Genomic DNA, 22,028 nt, shown 5'->3' with positions numbered 1-22,028 from the left:
GGACGGCCGGCGGAACATAATTAACCGGTCTTAACAACGACTCAGATTGCCTGCTGCCTCAGTGGAAGACCTGCTCTTCGCGTCGCGCTCTGAAGTCCTCGCCCTGCGGGATATGCTGGAGTTTACTAAGCAGGCGGGGATCGCCTTGCTCTAGGCTCCTCTGGCACGGCAGGTTTGGCTACTTTGGGCCAATTTGGCTACTTTTTTTAGGCCGTGGTGGCAGAAAAACATCTTGTCTACTTGGCTATTTTTGGGCTAGTTTCTTGTTGCCTCGATTTGAACCGAATTATCGATATCTTGCGAAGTCGCATCTGCTGGCGTTCGAGTACGCGATGTCCAAACACGGCAACGAAGGTGGGTTTCCAGCTCCCAGAATTTAATGTGGGGCTTGCATTGCACATAAGAACTCTTGGATACATGGCTAGGACTCGGGGGAAAACTGCTGCATGAGGCCTCATTTTGCAGACCACCTATTGTTGAGCGCCACTTTTAAGTGTAATTGGAGGTGAACGCGACAAACGAAAGCGCTCCGCATACATGACGTTCTGCAGTCACCGACATTGGAAATCGCATATGCGACAAACTGCTTGTGTTATTTATTTGAATTAGGTCTAGACTGACTCGGGAATATTACCCCCTCGGACTTCGTCATCACGCGAGAAACGATTCTGAAAGTGTCTACGATTCATGCTTCAATCCCAACATTTTGAGCACGCTCATGCAGTGCTCATTTTAGTGTCGCCCAAGAATGGTACTTATAGTCCTTTTAAGAATAGCCATGCAATGCACGTGAAGAGAGTCGTTTCTGCAAGAGCGCAAGAATCTTCGTCATCCTGCACGAAGCGATTGCTAAAGTCCACAATTTATGCTTTAACCTCAGCGATGATGATCTTGAATGCTTCTAGCTGTACTTATTCACATTTTCACAATAAAGGTTCTTGCATTTAGTCATTAAAAAAAAAACGTCGCAGCTGTTTTCACACACGCGTGGCTACATTTGGCTATTTTTACTGCCATTAGCTCAAGTTGGTCAATTTTTGCCTTATTTTCCCAATTTCATGGCTATTTCTAATCTTTTTGACCTGGCAACCCTGACCACTACCTCAAGGGCCTCGCTCCCTTAGAACACAACGTAGTTCATTCGTACCGATAAAGAACTCTGTAGGCCTTGGTGGACGCCGTCAAGATCTATGACGTCACGACGCGTACGTGCGGGAACCTCAAGGCGGCGCAACCGCCTCTATTTTTCTATTGCGCATTTTCACAGTAACCAAACGTCTTCGCTCTGGAGGAACGACGTTCTTGTGTTATTGCGAAACGGTAATTTACTATTTCGAGAAAGAAAAAAAGGTTATTTTCTTTAGTGTCCCTCTGGTGTCTATCATTGCAAAACTAAATAACTGTTATTACCTAGACCCAGGAATAATATTGGCAAATTCACTGCAAACTTCTCATGAGTATACGTTAGGAATTCTTGGCCTGAGGTGAAAAGAACGCATCCTTCGAAATATCTAAAAAGGCCCGGCTTTCATTAACCTCATAAATATCTTACGATATAAATGGTAATTGATTCCGTATTTAGTTACATGTGTTTCGTGTACTGCTTAGCAGAACATTTTGTTTAACTTACTTTTGTATATTTAGTACTGTTCCCGAGAACGTTACTCTCTGATGTCTGTTTTTATTGGAGGTCTCACTCTGTCTCGCAACTTTGTGGGCTACTTTATTTTTTTTTCAATTCAAATCAACACAATTATATTTCTCATCTTACATGACAGGTTGCAGATTAAAGCTGTCCAAGTGCAGCTTGAAGAGTATACACATCTAAATTTTAGATGGGAGGCAGTAGTCGAGCTTATACAATTGAGAACAGAGTTAAGTAAACACCAAGGAATATACGAAACCGCGATATGCACGCGTACGTAAACTTAACTCATGTTATTTAAATACATTGTGTGAAGTATTACATGCATTTATAAATTGTATTACATGTACATAAATCTTGAAATCTTCAAATTAAAGGCTCGCTTAATCTCTGAGATCTGTCACTCAAGACGACAAAGCAAAATGTTCTGTAAGGCTTTTGACATGCACTCACCTCTTGCACCAGAGAACTCCGGTAATAGCTCTTTCCGTATTCCCACCGGTTGCAGCGCACCGTCTGATTACCGAAAACCGGAGTGTCGTTGGCGAAGAGCTCGACGTCGAACACCCGGCAGCGACCACTGCTAAGCGACGACCTATAAGCATCGGCCGTCGAGTTCGGGAGCACCAGAGACTTCCACTGCTCGGACGTCACGTTCGCGGCAAAACCGTCGGGCCTCGCGCACCAGTGTTCGACCGTGGGCAGGAAGAAGCTGTATATGACCAGATGAAGACCGTTGGGCACACCTCTGAGGAGGCAGAAGAGGTAGACGTTCCTCTGGAACTTGCCGTAGTCTCCGATAACACTCGTGACGTCCATCTGGACGTATTCGCGTGGGCTGACGTCTCCCGATTTAGGACTATTCTTTCAGTACGCCAATGAAATGGTGTGCCCTCACGACCACTGCCTATCACAAACAGGCAGTGCGGCGTTCAGTGTCCCAACACTCCAACTACACTGACGCGCACTATCTGGATTCTCGCGATATTTGAAACCTAAAGTAATACCTCCAAGCTCCTCGAACTATAGTAATACCTCTGAGCGGTGGACAATTAAAATGTACGCCGACCATGAAGGTTCAGATAAAAGCAAGACGTTTCGGCTCCCGCACGGGAGCCTTGTTCGCAGTGAAAAATGAATGCGCAAACCTGAGTAATACCATCGGGCCTCGAGTACTACCTCCGAGCTCCCCGTCTCTTGCTACGCAGAAGGTCTCAGTCCTTCCCTTACAAGGGCACAACTGCGATCACTATGTGGTCTTGAAGAAAACCCACGCACTCTTTGTTGTCGGCAAGAGGCGCTCGCAGTGCAAAAGCCACCGCCAATGTTCGGCGTGGCGGGGGTTAATCGAGGTGCGACTAAACAGCGCACGTGCTTTTAAGCAATCACCCGGGCGCGCTATCGGCATGGGTTACCCCCGTGAAGGCGTCAGGTCGCGGCGTTCCTTTGACAGTATATTTACCTGTGTCAATGTTTCCAGTCCTTTAAAAAATAATAAAGCAAACTCCCGATAGCGCACCAACGACGCAGCGGGTAATCTTCAAGTCGTTCTTCTTTTCTTTTACTTCCTGAAACACTCGAAGGTCGAGTGTTGTGTTATCGTTTCTATCTCGAAGTAAATAAAAAAAAGGCCACTCTTCGCTTCACAGAGGCTTTTCTGACGTCTACGAATCGCGAGTGCCTTATTGTGTGGTTGAAGTCGCACAAACCTCACAGTCCTGACTCCGAAGCCTTCTCAGTCTTCTGTCCCACAGTTCCACGTGTATACACCGGCACTTCTTTCGTCCTTGACATCCGAAAGTACCGAAGCAGATTTTTTTGTCCTCTCCTCGCTCGGGAAACTCGAATCCAAACTGAACAACTTCAAGAAAAAATTCCTCATTAGAAATTTCAGTGAGATGATTCACTGACCGGTTCTCCTTTGCTTACCAAAGCAGTCGTAGGTGAGAAAGCGGCCCGTTGTTGGAATGCCGGGCGTATCCTTTACGGCGCCATGCTTTATTTCTTGAGGACTTTAGCCGAGACACGGACGATATCTCGGACATCAGCCTTCTTGCTACCTAGCCATGGCCCTTCGTCATCCTTACAGTGTGCAGCCACCGTATACAACGGCATGGTCACATGAGCCCGCTCGTTGTATCTTATCTCAATTACGTTATGACACTGCCATCCTCAATGCAGGGCCGACGGCTGCGGTAATTTACGATGTTTGTACCCGCTTACGCCTTATACAACTTGCACTTCAAGACACGCAGTGGCTTGGTCGTATTTCTGCGAGCTGGTCAAGGTCCTGACCTAGTTTAGTCTTGACTGCGGTCTCCAACGGAGACACATGTGGAAGTCATCCGAACGTGAAACTGTCCGTGCATACGAGACTACCCGACTCTTTTCTGCATTTCTCTTAGATTAAAGGGGAACTAGTAGGATTGGTAGCAGTATACAACTTTATAGAGGTCCTGGGAAAATAAACAGGGGGGGGGGGTACTAGGTAGGTCCCCACCCAGCCATTGGCTAATATCGAGACAGAACAGAGAGGCCATGCCACTCCGCTCGTTCAAGAGCCCTCTGGACAGCCAGGAGCTAGAAGTCTTGTTTGGAGTCCGTGGTCGTCTTCCTCCGGTCTTCCTCTTGGATAAAATCCTATAACCCAGTGCACTGTCAGGGCATGCGATTTAATGAGCAAAATTCAGGACCACAATCTGGGCAGAGTGGGTCAATGTCGGGGTGGAGCGTGCTCAGAAAGCCCCTAGAGGGGTAGGACCCCCGTCGGGAGCATGCAGAGCGTGCTAGCTTGTGATCTGTTGAGTATAGGTTGGGATAAGCGAAAACTCTGCCTATCCCCTCTCTAAACTGATCTTATTTCGCATTAAGTAAATAGAGGATCACTACGGACAAGCCCTCCCGAACTCACCCGAGACTACGTACTTAAGAAATCAACCTAACCAAATTTAATATTTTCCTTTAGTGTCCGTGTGGTAGAATACTCATAAAAGCAGATTACAGGAAAATATTAAGGTTGGCTAGATTGATTTCTCACCTGCGTTGGAGTCTATCACCCCTTTCTGCGCACCAATAAACAAAATTTTTGTGTCGAAAACAGCCACCGAAAGTCTCCGATGCAGCTGCTCAATTTGAATCACGCGCACCAAACGGAGGACCTGACGTCACTATCTCGGCTGCGGATATCTGTTGGTATCAGCGGGTGTCCCAGAGCTCAGCGACCGTAACATGTAGCAATAACTCTGGCGTACTGCACGCGTATACGTTGTCCGAATTTTTGCAATTCACTTTTTATCTGTAAGCCGTACCAAAAATTGAATAATCACAAACAGAGGATCTCACGTCCTTTTAAGGAGGTACCCACGGGGCATGACAGAGGGCGCCACACCAATTTCTCGATCTCGTCGTTTTCTCGCTCAAAAACGCTCTGTTCTCGCCAGGAATGGCGAATTAGTTATTACACATGCCTAATCTTTGAAACTAACTCAACTCAATAATTTCCTATGGCGACCCTTTAAAATTTACTGCTCTGCGAAAGAGACCAGTAAAAGCAATTGATAATCGTTCATTTAAAAATACAACTAAATTCTCTTTATTTATGCATGACTAACTAAGGGTCACCGAAATGACGAATAACGAGGTTGCTAGCGGCATACAGGAGGTGATCTTTGATGATAATCACTCATTTGAAACGTCATCTCCCAAACGTCATCTCGCAACCGATTCAAGATGCCACCTCACGGTTCCAACACGATACCACTTTTTTTTTTTCATCTCGTAAAACTGCGGAACATGCATGACACCGCTCACATTTAGGTCATACCTAGTTAGCTAGCTAATCGAGCAAATTAAAACAAAAGACATTTGTTCTAACGTGCGCATTCTGAACTTTGCCAAAAAAGTCGTATTCTGACCTTTAGCGTTCTACCTTCAAGAACTGTTTGCAGCCTTCTTCGAAACAATCGGTATATTATAACGTGTCCAACTTTAAGGATCGTTATGATTCAAATTTGATTTAATCGGGATTGACTATAATAACCTAGAGTGCGCTGCAGGTGATCTAAATGACGCATTCAGATTAACCGTAGAGGGGCAAGAGAAAGGACAAGCGAGGTCAGCGTTACCATTGGGTAGATTTGGGAAGGAGACAAAACTCGAGCTAAAAGTACCCAAAATTATCCGCGCTATTTAATTCTGTCTTCACTTTTGTAGACACGTAAAATAGAAGCGGTTTTATAAATATACTTTTTAACATTTAACTATAATTATTATCATTTCGAATATGTAAAAACAAAAATAACACAATTTCACTATCTTCCTTGATCTTCAAGACACAAGTAAGGTGCTAATAAATAATTTAACTATAAGTTCGGTATGCCTGCTTACACTTTGCGCAGAATCTTTCCAGAGAGAGTGATTATCAAAGATTACGGTCGACAAGCTAAGGAATTTCAAATCTCGAGGCAGCTTTTCTTTGAAGTCGCAGACCGATATTAGTTAGTACAGTTAGCATAGTATCAGTCCATTTTCAACTAATTAAATACGAAGATGAGAGAAAATAGCGTAGCTTCATTTTGTTGCTGATCTTTGTTTTTCCACGCTCACATGGGGACACTCGCTTTGCATCAGCGTCAGAAACTGGCGCGCAGCGCCAACATATTTGGCGGGAAGCATAAGTAGCGTTACAGTAACGGGTTCGCCAGTATTGTCACGGGGATGTGGCGTGGACGAAGGTAGCAGTCGGCTTGTTCGAGACTAAACTATTTATTTGGGCGAACCTATGCCCGAAAAAATGCAAACGCAAAGTAAAGGAAACTTACGCTGCAACCTGAGAGCGGTAATCGGTAATCTGATCATCGGCGAATGATAAGATACACTATAGCCCCCTTTTTACAGTAGCCAACGAACCTTCCAGCGTTATCGCTGGTGCTCGCGTAAGCTCTCGAATAAACTTGATTATTCGCGTCCTGCGCGCAATCTTAACAAAATGATCTGCAACAATCGCGAAGCTTCTGAAACACCGCGGTGCGATATTCGCCGAGCGTTGCTAGCAGTCGTTTCAGGTGAAACCAGGATAGCCATAACGACGTCACAAATTTTGGCGATCTGTCACGTCACGATAACGTCATGTCATGACGTCATCACTCCATGAGAATTTTTCGCATCACTCATGTTGACGCCGCCGAAGCGGGACTCCCACGGTCAATTTTAGGGACGATAGTCTTTCTTGGGGAACTTAAACGCAGCAATTTTGGTCTGTCTTTCTGTTTGTCGGCACGTCACCCGATTCAGCCACCCCGCCAAAGTTGAACCACTTGCTTACCGCCCACCCATCTTGAACTGGTATGGCTGTTCATACTTGTGAACGTTGTAGATCAAAAAGTAAATATTACGCATATCTGAGGAGCAACATCATTAGGTAAGTATTAGGTGGTGTGTCCCTTTAATAGAAAATACATAGATACGCAATTTTAAAGACCCTAGTTTCTTAAGCTGCGCTGAAAATGCGACTGCGCTGAAACTTGTCTTCCTCCGTGCTCTCTGCACAAGCTCATGTTGTGTTTCGGTTTCGGTTCAGTATTGCATTGTACGAATGACAGAGGGCGCCGCTCTGGGATTCCTGTTTTACACAGGCGACGTGTGAATAAGAGAGTTTGTGGAGAGTACTCGTTGAGTGCGGACGTTTCTTCTCCTTCGGCGCATCGCGCCAAACAGCGTGGTCGGGCTGGCCGGCGTCCCCACCGGTCGCGTTGGTCACCGTCGGTCTTCGCCTACCGCTGCGCCGGGACTACCAGCCCGCAACACAGCACTCATGTTTCCCGACGTATTGCCAGATGGCGTCCATATCTCACGCAGCGCCTCTTCTATCGTCTTTAGACGACATTTGCAACGAAGCACGCAGATACGCGGCCAATTTTTACGTTTGATGAAGCATTTAAAGCTTTCGCCTTAAAAATTACACCTAACCTATCGAGTCCACGTTACCAAAAATTGTAGATTTCGCGTTCAACAAGATATCTAACTCAAACAATTTTCGTATTCTTGACGCCACTGTTTCCGTTAATTTACAAAAAAAAATATGGAGCCGGTAAGGGCGCACAAGAAACACCCTCATTCGGGCGTAAAGCGCGAACGGAGAATCGGCGCCGAATGGCCTTGAACCGGCGAGCTTCGTCGGAGCGTGCAACGCGTGCGTTTTTCGCAGTGACTATTCTGTGGTCCAGACCACAGAATAGAGTGCAGCTTTATTCTGTGGACAAGACCACAGAATAGAGTGCAGCTTTATTCTGCGGACCACACAATAAACTTGCGCGCTGTGGGCTGTGCAGAAATGTTCCGTAGCCCAAGCAGCCCACCCCTCTTGACGACGGTTTTCTGTCACAAATTGCGAGGGTTAATTCTGCGGTCTGGTCCACAGAACAGGCACTGCTAATGCCCTCATAAGGAACTGAACCCACCCCATGAAGACTTCGATTTGCCAACGCTCGAGTTCCCTTGACGACAGATTCTCTCGCGAATCTCAATATGTGCTCGCCGTTTTGTGAATCGCTATTGAAGACGCGTATGCGTGAAAGATTCCATTGTTGTGACATATGCCAGTATTGATATCAGCCGCAGATAAACTTGTTATTGTGAACGGAAGCAGCAAAACGAAGGCGTATAATGATAACAAATGACAGCGGTTCTAAAATTTCGTGAACCTCATCTATCGCGTGCGGAACACTAAAGTCCCTTTCACCACGGCACGCTTGTGTCATGTGAACAAGTGCACTAACATTTGCACGGGAGACTCGAATTTTGAGCAATCCTTCTGAATGGGCGCGGCCATAAATCACCCCTAAAAGAACGCTAACGCCACCGCGAAAAGAAAACAATAATGACCAATGACAGCGTATATAAAATTTTCTGGCCTTGATCCATCGAGTACGCAACAGCCACTTTAGCCGCACAACACCTGTGTCAAGCAAAAAAAAGCGCAATAAGATTGGCGAGAACCTACTAGTTGTCACTGGACACAGCTCTGGCAGATCTCCTCTGGCAGATGTCTGAGCGGCGCATAATCGTCTAGGCTTATTTTAAGAAAATCTATCATGGCGGCCGTCCCTGGAACATCGTTTACAGGGGGCGTGGGCAATGCATCTTTCTTCTTGATTCTAGCGTTCGTCGGTGTCTGGAACGGCCCAAGGCAGGCCAATCCTGCGATCACCAAAATGCGTGTTCGGCATTAAATTTTTACGCTTCCCGTCTCCTTCACAAGTCTTACCCTAGAGAAAGCTTTCATTTCATTACCACAAAACTTAACGAAGCCTTCACAGAGGGTGGTCTCCTTTTACGTTTGTTTTGTGCCGCCGGTAGAACTTGGTCTTATGTTTGAGGTATATCTACAGTTGAAAGTGTGGGTATTTAGCCGAGTCGGTAACACATTCGGCTTATGAGCTTCAGGTCTTTCATTGAAAGCCGGCTCCGCCAAGAAATTCCTATTTTGTACTATATTTCGAACGGCAATACGTCTATCATGGGAGACGGTGGCACGGACGGACGGAAGGAGGCGCAGTTTTCGCGTTGAGTCTAGGGTGCCTTGATGCCCGCGCGCTCCGCTGAGGGTGAGGACAGGCGCGTCGTCTGCTACGACGGCCGCCATTGCGAATCCCGCCGCAGCTCGGCAGCATGCGAAACGCGCTACAGAAAGCGCTTGCGGTGCGCGGATACGTTCGGAAATAAGTGCACGCTAGTGAGCTTTCTCTCTTTCTTTTCTTTTTTGAAGCTTGGGCAGCCTTTGTTGCTGTTGTTGCCTAAATGTTTATTAAGGAAGCATGTAATTCATGTAAGCTGACGGCCTGTGCATGTGTTATGCGCTAGAGGTATACGTAGACTCTGTTACGTTGAAAACGAATCCTCTTCCTTACGCCGGAAACGATAAAGTCTAAAGTCTTACTTAATTTTCTCGTAAGCTCTGCATTCCAAATACACAAATAATCGTTTAAAGTATTTGTATACATGTCAGCAGCAGCAGTATATGTATCTGAACACACACAATTTAGTGTTGCGAAGCTACCTAAGCGCGATTAAGGTGGCTCATTTTGCTAAGATTGCAAACAATTTACTCGTTTATTATAAATGGCATCATACATATTGTACACAGAATAAAGGGCCAAGGGGCAGTATGGTGCGAATATCCTGCTAAAGTGAAGCGAAAGCTTCTTTATCATTATTATTGCTGACATTTCTTGCTCACAATCTGTAGTCGCTATTGTATTGGTACTCGAGTTGCACCTTGAGTCCTTATCAAAACGATGAATACGTCGTTGAGTAGTATGCCGTAAAACTTTGCATGCGCGCAGTATCAGTGCGTTTTTCCTTCTTATTTTTGTATCTGCAGGTTCTCTCGCATGCCCAATTGCATGTACATATTATTGAGTGTTTCCAATACTCTTTTACACTTTGTGCGGCAGATGCACGGCGTCGTTTATTTGTCTCTTTAAATAATAATAATAATATCTGGGGTTTTACTTGCCAGAACCATGATATGAGGCACGCCGTAGTGGAGGGCTCCATGAATTTTGACCATCTGGTGTTCTTTAACCTGCACTGACATCGCACAGTACACGGGCCCCTAGCATTTCGCCTCCACCTAAATGCAACCGCCGCGGCCGGGATCGAACACGTGACTTTCGGGTCAGCAGCCGAGCTCCGTCACCACTATACCACCGTGGCGGACGTCCCGCGTCCCGCGTCTACGGCGTCAGCGTACCACGACGTTGGGGACGAGGGATGCAAAAAATCGTCACGTGATGACGTCACCATATGACGTCATCATGGCTTCACAATTTTTGGCGTGACGTCATATGATACCGTTATCACATGACATCGTAGCTTGTTCAAAAGTGGGCAGATCACTGAGGCAGTGCAAAACCAGGTGAGGTGCCTCCGATCTTGGAGGCAATGCAAAACCGTGCTTTGTGCGCAAAAAACTGAGAAGGAAATGGCTTTCACTTTCGAGCCGTCTTAAGCGAACGCATAAGGGAGCCTGTGAGTTTTTATTTCATTAACTGGTTTTCCATGACGTACTCACTGTACAACTTGACTTTGTTTCTTGTATTTTTTTACTGACATAGCGTGTCCACAATGTTTCCCCGTCTTGTTGTTTTCATGCGTCTTCTTTGTATAGACGCTTCGCGAGAACTCTTTGTATGCGCATTCCTGTATGAGCCTTCAGGGCTTACATTATTAATAAATAAATTATGCTTGCTCAAAGAAATAAAATACTGAATGTGTGTGTGTGCGTTAATATCCAGTATGCAGGCCATTTATTTGTGCGCATTATTGCTGCGCTGACAGAAGCAATTACACAAAAAAAACGCAAATTACACAATAAAACACAACTGCCACTAGTCGATTCACAGTGATCGTAAATGATTAAAAAAAAACAGAAACTGCGTAATTATTTAAGACAGGACGAAAATGTAACCTTGAAACACAGAAACAGGGCAGGATAAAAAACATTTAACTGCCCACATACATACATGGGCATCAGACCAGCACAGAAGGCGTACTTGAAACACGGAAAGGAATATAAAAAACAAGAACCAGCCGTGGTTTTAGTTATGGTGCTTGACTGGTGACCCGAAGGTTGCGGGATGGAATCCCTGCCGCAGCGGCTCCATTTCGATGGAGGTGAAATGACAGTGGCCCGCATACTTAGATTTAGGTGTACGTTAAAGAACAACAGATGGTCAAAATTTCGGGAGCATTCCACTATATACGGCACCTCCCATAATCATAACGGAGTTCTTGGGACGTAAATTCTCACAAATAATTATTATTAGGAAAAAAGAAGGGTCTGATCTGCAGACAAACATCCACAATATATTCCATGATACATTTCACATCACAAAAATAGCGAAAGCAAAAATCAAAGGCAGATACAGGACCAACCAAATGCAGTAAAGAATGTTTGCGAAGAAAAATGCACGATTCATGCACACGTGAACCAGAGCATTTTAAGCATGTACCTGATATCAGTGTGTCCATTTCTTACGCAAGGTTAACACCGGCAGAATTATTCTTGCATGTGCATTGGAAATACCGGCCGGAAACTTACGCTGCAAATGCATAATGTGTTCTTCGGATGCCGCTTGTCACGTTTGATTTGTACTGTCCAAAGAAACCTCTATCTTCTAAAACGATACAGCTCCCAGCGTTTCTGGAATGATTGGTGCACTGCGGCACGCAACACCTGGCCATGGTGACAGTAGCGAGCGCATAGAACGGGAGAGAAACGAGCACCGACGTAAAAACAGCACGAGCGCCACGCACAAGTCACCGGGCGGGGGATTCAAAATGGCGGTCACGCTGCCGCCAAGGTAGAGGTGTGCGCCGCCGCCGCCTGTTTTTGGTCACGCCGCTCGCGCCGCCGCCGAAGTCCCAAGAGAGATCACGCCGCCGCCGCCGCCGCCGCGCCGCCGTTAGCCTTTTCTTTTAATTCGAATGGTGGATCTGGAAATAAAACACAGCACTTCGCAGCACCGAGGAGCTCTTCTCGATGTGTCCATGTAATGAACTGTCCATTTCAGCGCCCGCTAAATAGCGGAGCTCGGCGAGAAGCGCGCACCCTGTTTCCGGTTCTTGTTCTGCAGCGCCATCATGACATCACGAAGCTTTCAAACACTCTCGACGCAAATGATAGGGACGGAATGCGCTTCAATGCAACGAACGAAGCCCCCAGAGATCCGATTTTCGGTGCACATGTCTTTTGATCGTGTTAGCCATCGATTTAGGTTTAATGCGGCCGCTCGTCTAACGCAGCTGTAAGGTTGGTACGCATTCCCTGCATCGTTCTCAAACATCTGGGACACATTCATATGCAAATTCAGACTTGAAAAGTTCCTGTTTCTCTGCATTTCGTCCACTCTCTTCTTACGCTAGGAATGTGCTGGCGAGTTCGGTGCGGCGACGTGGTCAAGAGCGAGGTGACATCACGGCTCACCGCTTTTTTGAATCACTGAATGCGCTCTGCCGAAATAGACTGTGGACATCTCCTTTGGATTAACGCATCGAGAATAGCTCCCCAGAAGCTGTAGTATCTTTTTCTTCACCAGAAATATATCACGAGTATTGCCTGACCTTAACGCTGCCGCGTCCACCAGCCTTAAAGGGCCACGACCCAACTCGCTCGATAGCATATTCTTGGAGTCTTGGACCTAGTGCACTGTGCATAAATAAATAAAATAGATAAGTAATATATATATATATATATATATATATATATATATATATATATATATATATATATATATATATATATATATATATATATATATATATATCTCGGTGCGTTAGTACACATTTTCCTTTCATTCTTACTCGACTGAATCGATAAATACACACAAAAGTAAAGAGAATGGCAAACTTAGAATATAGCTGAGCTAATTGGTAGGTATTCATGTTAAAACGACATGACGTGGAAACACGGACATAAGAGAAAAGTCTACAGAGTGAACAGCTATCTCTCACTTTGACCACTACTCGCACTTGATTGATAGGTATGGCCTCTTACGTGGGAATGCGCAGATAAATATTAGTGTTTACCTTCGGTTCCGCCGCTGTGTGATTTTTCAGTTGTTAGTGGCGTTTCTGGTGTCTTGACTACTCTCCTGTGTCCGAGTTTGCACGCCCTGTTTTTATAAAGGGTTCTAACAGCCTCTGAAAATACAACAAAAACAAAAACAACGAGCGCGTTATTCTCTCATGGCGTCTCTTGTTTTTTCGTGCACTTCGTGATGCCAGAACAGTGATTCACGTGACATCATCAGGGTACGTACTCTCGACTGGTCCATATACGATAAATAACAGTTGTGAATTGTCTCCCATACTGCATTGCTATGCAGCCACCCACCCGCTCTTGCTTCTCTCGCACGACTATCGTTCGCGATTAACTGATTTCGCTCCATTTTGTGCGTTTGCGACCGCGCATGCAGCGATAAGACTGTAGCCGACAAGCGCGAAACCATGATAGGTTCAACGCTTAGTACTGACCAGTGCTGGGCAGTATCGAAGATACATGTATCTGAGATACTATCTTAGATACTCTTTGGGTATCTTGTATCTGTATCGCGATACGTCTCGCAAGACGAGTATCTGTATATGTATTTCCGATACATTCAATAATGTATCGTGTATCTTAAGATACAAGATACTCCTATAGAAACACCACCGTACGAAACAATAATCGCTGGCTCAACTGTGCTTCTCAAGCTGGTACTGGTGCCACTAAACCAACTGAATAAAAGAAAGTGCAGTGACATATCCTTATCTTTCTGGAAGGCGATGAGGTGTGCGCCTCCCTGTTGGTGGAGCAGAGCAACATGACACCACTCGCGTAGTCTCGACAGAACAAGCGCGCGAACGTCTATGCTTAGTTCACGTGCCTTTCTTTTCTCGATTTTTTTTCTTTTCTCCTGTGCCAGTGCCATGATAGTTACCCTTATCCACTGTCCAGCGCCGCGTACCACAATGCGTGCGGCGATTATCGCGCGAATTCTGATGCCGCTCCCCTGGGAAGTGCTTTCTTACGAAATCTGAAGCATAGGGTTGCTTTGCGTCTCGTGGCTTTCACACATCACCGGTTTGAAGGATCTTGTCGATGTAAGTTCGACTTACATGCGATTTACTTATGTGCAAAAAAGGTCCTAACTATAGCACCACTTGTACCGATGCTAGATCTAATAGATGAAGCGTTTACCTAGCAGGATATATGTTCGTGTACCCTATCTTTTTTTTCCTGCTGTCGATCTAATCCCGGCCGCGGCGGTGGCATTTTCGATGGAGTCGAAAATACTTCGATTTAGGTGCACGTTAAAGAACTCCAGGTAGTCCAAATTTCCGGAGCCCTCCACTGCTGCGCCTCTCATATTCGTACCATGGTTTCAGGACGTAAACCCTAACGATTATTATTATTATTATGTTTCTGCTATCTTCAAAGAGTTTTTGAAATCATAATTTGATTGTTAGCACAAGTGCAGGCTTAGTTGTCCTGTTCTTGCATCCCGTACATTAGATAGGGCTCTGAACCGTTTTTTTTTTTCGGTCTGGTCACAGCAATATGTCTCTTGCAACGCGCTGCCAAAATAAGCTCTCTGCTTTATTCTTACTTTGAACTGTCTGCTTTATTTCTGCTACTGTTTACGCATTTATATTTCACTTGAGTTTACTGTTCTGCCAAGGCGATTTTGAAAGCAAATATGTAATTATGCGTGCGCGAAGTGAGTATACAGTACCAAACATCCTGCTTATTGCTTAGTAGAACAGCGAAATTGAGCTTGCATTATAATTCGGGAAATAATTAGGAGCTATCTTCAAGTTGTTAGAAAAGGGATTCGAGAAACATTGTTATGCCAAATTATTCGTTTTCCTCATAAGCGTCCCAAGGAGCCGTCTCAGTCAATTTTTCATAGGCATTAAATATTTTTGCTGTCATACATTAACAGGTATGTTGACGATACTTCATGCCTAATTCAAAATCAAATCAAAATCAAATCATTTTATTTCCCAGAAAGAAACAGGTTCTGGAGAGGTTCACTGGCTAAAAGCTGTTTCTGGACAGCTTGACGAGGCCAGTGAACCCTATACAGGGCAGTTGGGACAATGACAACGATAAATTTACTATAAGCTAACATTACAATACCAAATACGTTGAGAAAAACATATATATTACATTACTACAAAAAGGCCCTGATACCAAACATAGCACAGAAGATAGTTACATAGACGCGAGCAAAAACAAAAAAACGAAAAAAGGAAAAAAATACAAAGGAAAAACCCAACAACCATACCACCATTATCGCCAAAAAAAATTTACGGAATAATGACGAAATATCAGGGAAGAAATATATACAAATTTGCTGCTTGTGTATGACCTGCATCATACAATGTAAGTACATCACATGTCAAGGAAAATTATACAGACACTGTTATCGTATATATGTTTTTCATCATATAACCTACTCGGTACAATATGGATGCACACACTGAAAGAAAAAAGAAATCGTACAAAAACAACACATTTTACAACGTCAAAACTTTAGCCTATATTAACAAAACAGGATCGCAGTTCTTTTAATGAGAAGCTGTTTACGTGACTGTATTTATTGAGAATGGTTGGTAGATTGTATTGTAATGTTTGCGATTTGTAATTATTTCGAAACCTCGGAACAAACCAAACGTCACTGCTTCTTGTTCTTAACAAAACGTTTTTTGCAGTTAGACATGCGGTATTTTTAATGAATTGTTTCAATTAAATGGAAGAGAAATAGCAGGATCACAGAATGCAAAAGGTATACATATATTCAACTTTAATAATACCGTAGTCCCGACACACGAGTTGCGTTGATGGCAAATAATCTAAATTAGCTATATGTCTAATGACCTTTTTCTGTAGGATCTCAAGTTTCGTTATGTTAGTTTTTGTCGTGGTTGCCCACATCAAACTGCAGTAATTTATGTGCGAAAGAAAAAGAGCATGGTATATTTGCAATTTCACCTTTGCGGGTAAGATATGTCTGCAACGAGCTAGCAGACCGACTATACTAGAGGCTTTTTTGCAGATATCAACGACAGGTTGGTTACAGCTGAGGTTCGATGAAAACGTAACACCAAGAATTTTATGTTCATCTACAAAAAGAATGTCTTCACCTGCGTAAGCTAACGCTTGTGTTGACGAAAATATTTTGTTTTTTGCTCGGAATACGATGGCTTTTGTTTTCAGAGGATGAATTTTCAATAAATTTTTGGTAGACGACAAGAAAACCTTGTTCAATAACTCATTGCACCGAATAATTAACTCGATTGCGTCAGGGCGTGAAAAAAGTAGGTTCGTGTCATCAGCAGTTATGACAAAGCTCATTCTGGGATCAACATCCACGATGTCATTGATGTAAGCATTAAATAATAGCGGTCCCAGTAAGCTTCCCTGGGGCACACCATTTAAGACAGGTAAATATGATGACGTATGAGTGCTTAATTGAACGCATTGCTGTCTGTTTTGCAAGTATGACTTTGAATTGAATTGTCATAGCTATTAGGGGTGCCGCCTGTATCGCGTTTCAATACTTATTCACAATGAATGTTTGATACAGAACGGCTTTACTACTTTTATTTATACGTATATTTCTTTTCCTTTTTTAGGCCTCCTTAATTTTTTGTTTTACTATTACAAATCGCCAGGCAATCGGAGCTATAGGTGGCGTGAATAGTAGCGGTGTCCTGCGACGATTTGTGCAACTATACTGCCACGTGCTCTTATTTCTTTATTTTGATGTGATTGGGTTTGAATCGCAAAAAAAAAAAAAATATGAGCAGCGCTCGGCTCAAGCCGCGTTGCGATTTTTCGGAAACCGCGATTGTTTCAAGTTGTTCTGTTAAGATAACGCGCGAATCCCAGCCGCGGCGGCCACATTTCGAAGGAGGCGAAATGTTTAAGGCCCGTGTACTTAGATTTAGGTGCACGTTAAAGAACTCCAGGGGGTCGAAATTTCCGGAGCCCTCCGCTACGGCGTCCATCATAATCATATAGTAATTTTGTGATGCAAAACCGCAGAAATTATTATTAAAATTATGCGCAGTACGCGAGCAGCAGCGGCAACGCTGGAAGTTTCCATCGCTGACGAATAGAGGACCACGCGTTCTGCCGATGATGAGAACACCGAAGGCCAACGACATTTATTGCCGCTGTCGGTGTACAGCGTTCTTTTGCTTGGACACTGATTTACTTATTTTTCTGGGCACAAGTTTGCCCAATGAGCAGTTTCGTTTCTACCAGAGTGACTGCCGCCTTCTTCATCGTCACCACCACGTGATAATGCAATAGGTATTAGGTATTTCTGGGGTGCACATGTTCTCTCGTTGAAGAAAAATTGTTAAAAGATTGAAAGTTAGTGCGCATATTGATAACGAACGTTTTACGCCAGCAGGTAAGTAGAACATGAAAAGTCATTGCAGTTTTATTAGCTCTATACGTACACACAATGCGTCACGAAATATGTCGCTGGCAGCGTTGTCGCTGCTGTACACCGGTGATTCGGTATTGCGTAAGCGGTCTTTTACAGACAAGATAAAACTCCACACTGGTATTTGCGCCATCGTGCGAAGGATTTTATTGAAGTTCTGGTAATTAAATGACGACCGGATAGCTGAGGTCGGCAAGCTGAGCAGCGACTCTCATCAATTACAAAAATGACAAGCAAGAGCCGCTGTCAGCGAACAGCTGTTCTGTTAAGCAGCCGAAGCAAACTCGAATAAGTTCTGTCGGAAGTAGCCTAATGCACTTTGAGCGAGAAGGACAAAACTTTTGAGATACTAACAGACATTTCATTAAAATAAAACAAAATTGTTCACATTAAGGAAATTTTCAAGCAAACTTTTGTACATGGGCGTTCGGTACTACATTATGGTGGTCTGTCATTACAAATTTGCGAATGTATCGAAGTATCTTAAGATACATTTAGCAAGTATCGTATCGGATACAATTATTGCGGTGGTATATTGTATCTGTATCTCCAATACTTCTTGCCTGGGTATCTTATATCGTATCGCGATACAAATTCAAAGTATCTTTGCCCAGCCCTGGTACTGACATTGTACGCGTGCTTTATGAAGAAATGAGTGGCGAGGAGATGTCCCCTGTAAGAAGGGCATTGAAAGCGAGAACGGAACCAAAGGAAAAGGCACCGGATTATATGATTCTTCCAACGGACGCACTCTTTACAGCGGAGACGATGCAGCTTTCCAGGAAAAAGGCGAGTCCGCTTCGACGCATTTTTACATATTTTTATTGCGTTAGCAATTGTATGCACACTTAGGACCGGTTTTCACCGCCGCCGTCATGTTCCGTATAAACTCTAAATCGATAACACCGCTCCGCGCATTGTATGTTCTACCCGCGAGTAAAAGCTCGCGAGCGTTGGCAAGGAACATGGCTCAAGCAGAGATGAAACAAGCTGGCCATCTCCGTCACACGGAATAACATCAACCCGCGTGCGAGGCCTGCCGTCGATTGCTCCTCAAGCAGAAGGAAATGCCCCGCCCGTCATTTGCAGGGCGAAGGAGCAGCAAAGGATGTCTGGGGAGAGGGGCTGCGTAACTCGAGCAGCAACTGTGAACTTTGACTATAAGGGCGCGGTCGAGAGCGTTGGCACGCGCGCTATTTCGGCAGACATCACCCAGCGAACGGCTCGTATACCTTCGACGGGCTGTGAGCGCTGTGATCTTACTGCTTCGCGCTCGGACCACTGATACGACAAACTTACCGAAAACCGCTTCTCTCCCAGGAGCGGCCGTATTGCCACACACCAAAGTTTTGTAGAGTTAAGTGAGATCGGAGCAAGAAGAATTAGCTGCTAGCCCTCGTTCATGTAACATTACGGCGTGTACAGAGGGGTCCACTGTTAAAGGGAACACTTGCGTTTCGGGTATGTCCGGATTTAGCTCTCCTACAAAAGCGCAATAGCTTAGATTTGCATAACACTACCGGGGGTTGACAAGTCCGAACCCTTATGATAGACTAGTAACGTGCACAAACAATGTTTCCGCATCCACTAGCCGTTAGGGGCTGCTCATTCGAGTGTTCCCTTTAACAGTGGACCGTACTGTACTTATAGCATTCACTGCTTCGCCCCCCCTCCCCCCCGCGCCGCGCCGCCGCCGGTCTGACGAACCCCGCGCCGTTCACGCGCCGCCGCCTGAGGTGGCAATACCGGCGCGCCGCCGCCGGTGATTTTGGTTCCGGCGCACACGTCTACGCCAAGGCCGAGGAGGCGGCACCTGCCGTTTCAAAAGCTGACACCACTCTAAGCGGGGGGGGGGGGGGGGGCATCAAGGCACTCAAGTTGAGTCGACATAGAAATGGTTACTGATTGCAAAGTGAATTCTTGGCTTAGTCACTTTCGAATTGACTTTTTTTCGAAATTATAGGTACTGTAGGATAATACTTGCTATTTCGTCATACGCGCATAAAGGATGCAAATGAAGGGCAAGGCATCCTAAAAGTACTTGTCTCGCGTTTAGGGAAGCAACAATGCTGATATGCTACTCTGAGGAAACTTAGCGCAGTACCCAGAGAAATGATGGTGGCTTTATAGATAGGTTATGATAGCAACGTTTACATGCACTTGGCTCCATCGACGGTGCTTCACGTGATATTCCGCGGTTTCAATTGCAGAGCATCACGAATACAGAGCACTCGGTCAGAACCTATACTCGCGGACAACTTTTCTTGGCACTGAAGCGAAGGCTACAGAGCCACAATGAATGAATGTAGTCCCACAATTGCGTCCGTATTTTCTCCGTGAGATATATAAAATACTCCTTTATTTTCTACATGTAGCATTTCGAGACGGAACGCAGCGCACACAAGCGAGATATTTGCATTTCTTTTACTTTACGCGTTGTCACTTTGCGTTTTGCGTGCGTGAAAAAAAATCACAGCATATCCACGGAGTGAATGATGATTAGTGGGCGAAGCTGCGGAGGTTCATCGGTAAACCATGAATCTTCCGTGAATTTTGCCCAGTACATCATCACCGACGTGAGATCGGGCGCGTTTATACTAAAGGTTCGATGAATTATGACGACTTGCAGCGCACTTTAATTTTACATGTACGCTGTGAATTTTCATTGTTTAGAAAACCATTGCTTAGAAAACATCTGGCGTCTTTCGTTAAGCAGCTGGCGTCTTTTCGTTTTGCTTTAGAAACATCTGGCGTTCTTTCGTTTTGCTTTTACAAAACATCTGGCGTCTTTCGTTGGTTTATTTCATCAATCAATGGCGTTTTGAACAAAATTTTTATTGTTTAATTACGCACAGGAGAAATCTCACCAGGCACTACCTTGGAGGTAAACAATGGCTGCTACTGGGAATGGGAGACAGCAGAAGTCGGCTTTTAGCTAACACTTACACTTCTACTTCTACTAACGTTTCCTACTGGAACGTGCCAATGGCTGCTAATGGGGAATGAGAGACAGAAGAATTCGGCTTTTAATTAACGCGCACGCTGCGAATTTTTTTTATTGTTCAACAACGCACAGGAGAAATCTCCCACCGGCACCACCTTGCAGGTCAAAGCGTAAGACTGGTTACATACTACGCTACGGGGGACGAACGGGTGCCGCTATAAGGAGCTTCGCCCCTAAAATACCGCGTCTTATATCCGTCATGAGGCACCACCTAAAGGGTCCTCTCCCCCATGAACGCAAAGCAGGCGCGAAAGCTAGCCCACGGGGGAGAGAAAGAAAGGTGGATAGGAGAGCGTGGTGAACGGCCGGATCGAGCGCATCTGGCTGGCACTGAAAAAATAGAGGAGGCGTTGGTTTAGTGCATATAGCATTACGAATCGCTTACCAATAATAAAAGTTCTGCGACAGTAGATTACGTAGTATTCGTTAGAACCTCCTATCGTTAGACTTCCGTAAAAACCTAATGATATTAACAATAATACACTTAAGCCGAAAGCCTTATATGCCTCATGGAGCGTCAAAATTGACCGCCGGCGTCGGCGCCGTCAACACACGTGAAGCGAAAAGTCATCACCGAGCGATGACGTGCCTGCATGACATCATAATGGCGTCACAAATCGCCAGGTCTTGTGACGTCATCATGGCGACACATAGCGTGACGTCGCATGCTCACGTAATCACAGGACATGACAAACCCGGAAGTTTCAGGTAGCTTGCAATGCGTCGGGTCATGGAGGCAGTGCAAACCCCGCTAGGTGGCGAAAACTTTTGGAAGGGGGGCGGGTAGGATCAATACATCGACCGAGCAGGAAAATTAGAAAAGGTATTTCGCCTTCGAGTCGTCTTAGGCGAATGCATATGGGGCCTGTGCGCTTTCGTTTTAATCTTATGTCCCAAAACAGCTATATGTTTTTGAAAAACGCATATTAAAACCTAAGAAACGAAATCCACGTCGGATCGCATTCAGGAGTTGTCTAATTGGTGCGTATGCCTATTTTTGTTGTGGGCTGCAGGTTTCCCTGGAGCGTAGCTTTCAGGCGGCATCAGCATGGCTCCTTTAATCATCTCTCTAGCGACCGGAACGTCCCCATGGCCGGCGAATCCTGAGACCAATTGAAACGCGCCTTTTGCAACAAGTTAACACCAAGTAGGAATTTTGCCGATTACTACAATCTTCTATGTCGGCTTTACAATTTGTGCTAGAGGAGGCTTTTCATTACTCCACCATAAAATTCCAACACATCACCATAGAAAGTGTTTTCGTTTAGCATCAGTTTTGCACCCCGGGCACAAAGCATTCGTATACTTCGGATATATACGCAGTGGCAAGTGTTGGCGTTTAGCCCAGTGGGCAAAACATTCGGCATATGAGCGT

At 45.0% G+C, this 22,028-nt stretch overlaps 1 protein-coding gene across 1 annotated transcript in view; it reads left to right on the top strand.

Annotated features, from left to right (window-relative positions):
• Positions 1 to 3,051: 3,051 nt before the first annotated feature.
• LOC119398981 (GTP-binding protein Rhes-like) overlaps positions 3,052 to 22,028 on the top strand; it is a 60,343-nt gene continuing 41,366 nt past the window's right edge. Inside the window, exon 1 of the mRNA XM_049417486.1 lies at positions 3,052 to 3,072. Within this exon, the coding sequence (XP_049273443.1) occupies positions 3,052 to 3,072 (21 nt within the window). The remainder of the gene's footprint in view (positions 3,073 to 22,028) is intronic.

The sequence above is a fragment of the Rhipicephalus sanguineus genome, chromosome 7, assembly GCF_013339695.2.
Source record: "Rhipicephalus sanguineus isolate Rsan-2018 chromosome 7, BIME_Rsan_1.4, whole genome shotgun sequence".
NCBI classification, from domain to species: domain Eukaryota; kingdom Metazoa; phylum Arthropoda; class Arachnida; order Ixodida; family Ixodidae; genus Rhipicephalus; species Rhipicephalus sanguineus.
This window is presented reverse-complemented; position numbering and strand designations above follow the sequence as displayed.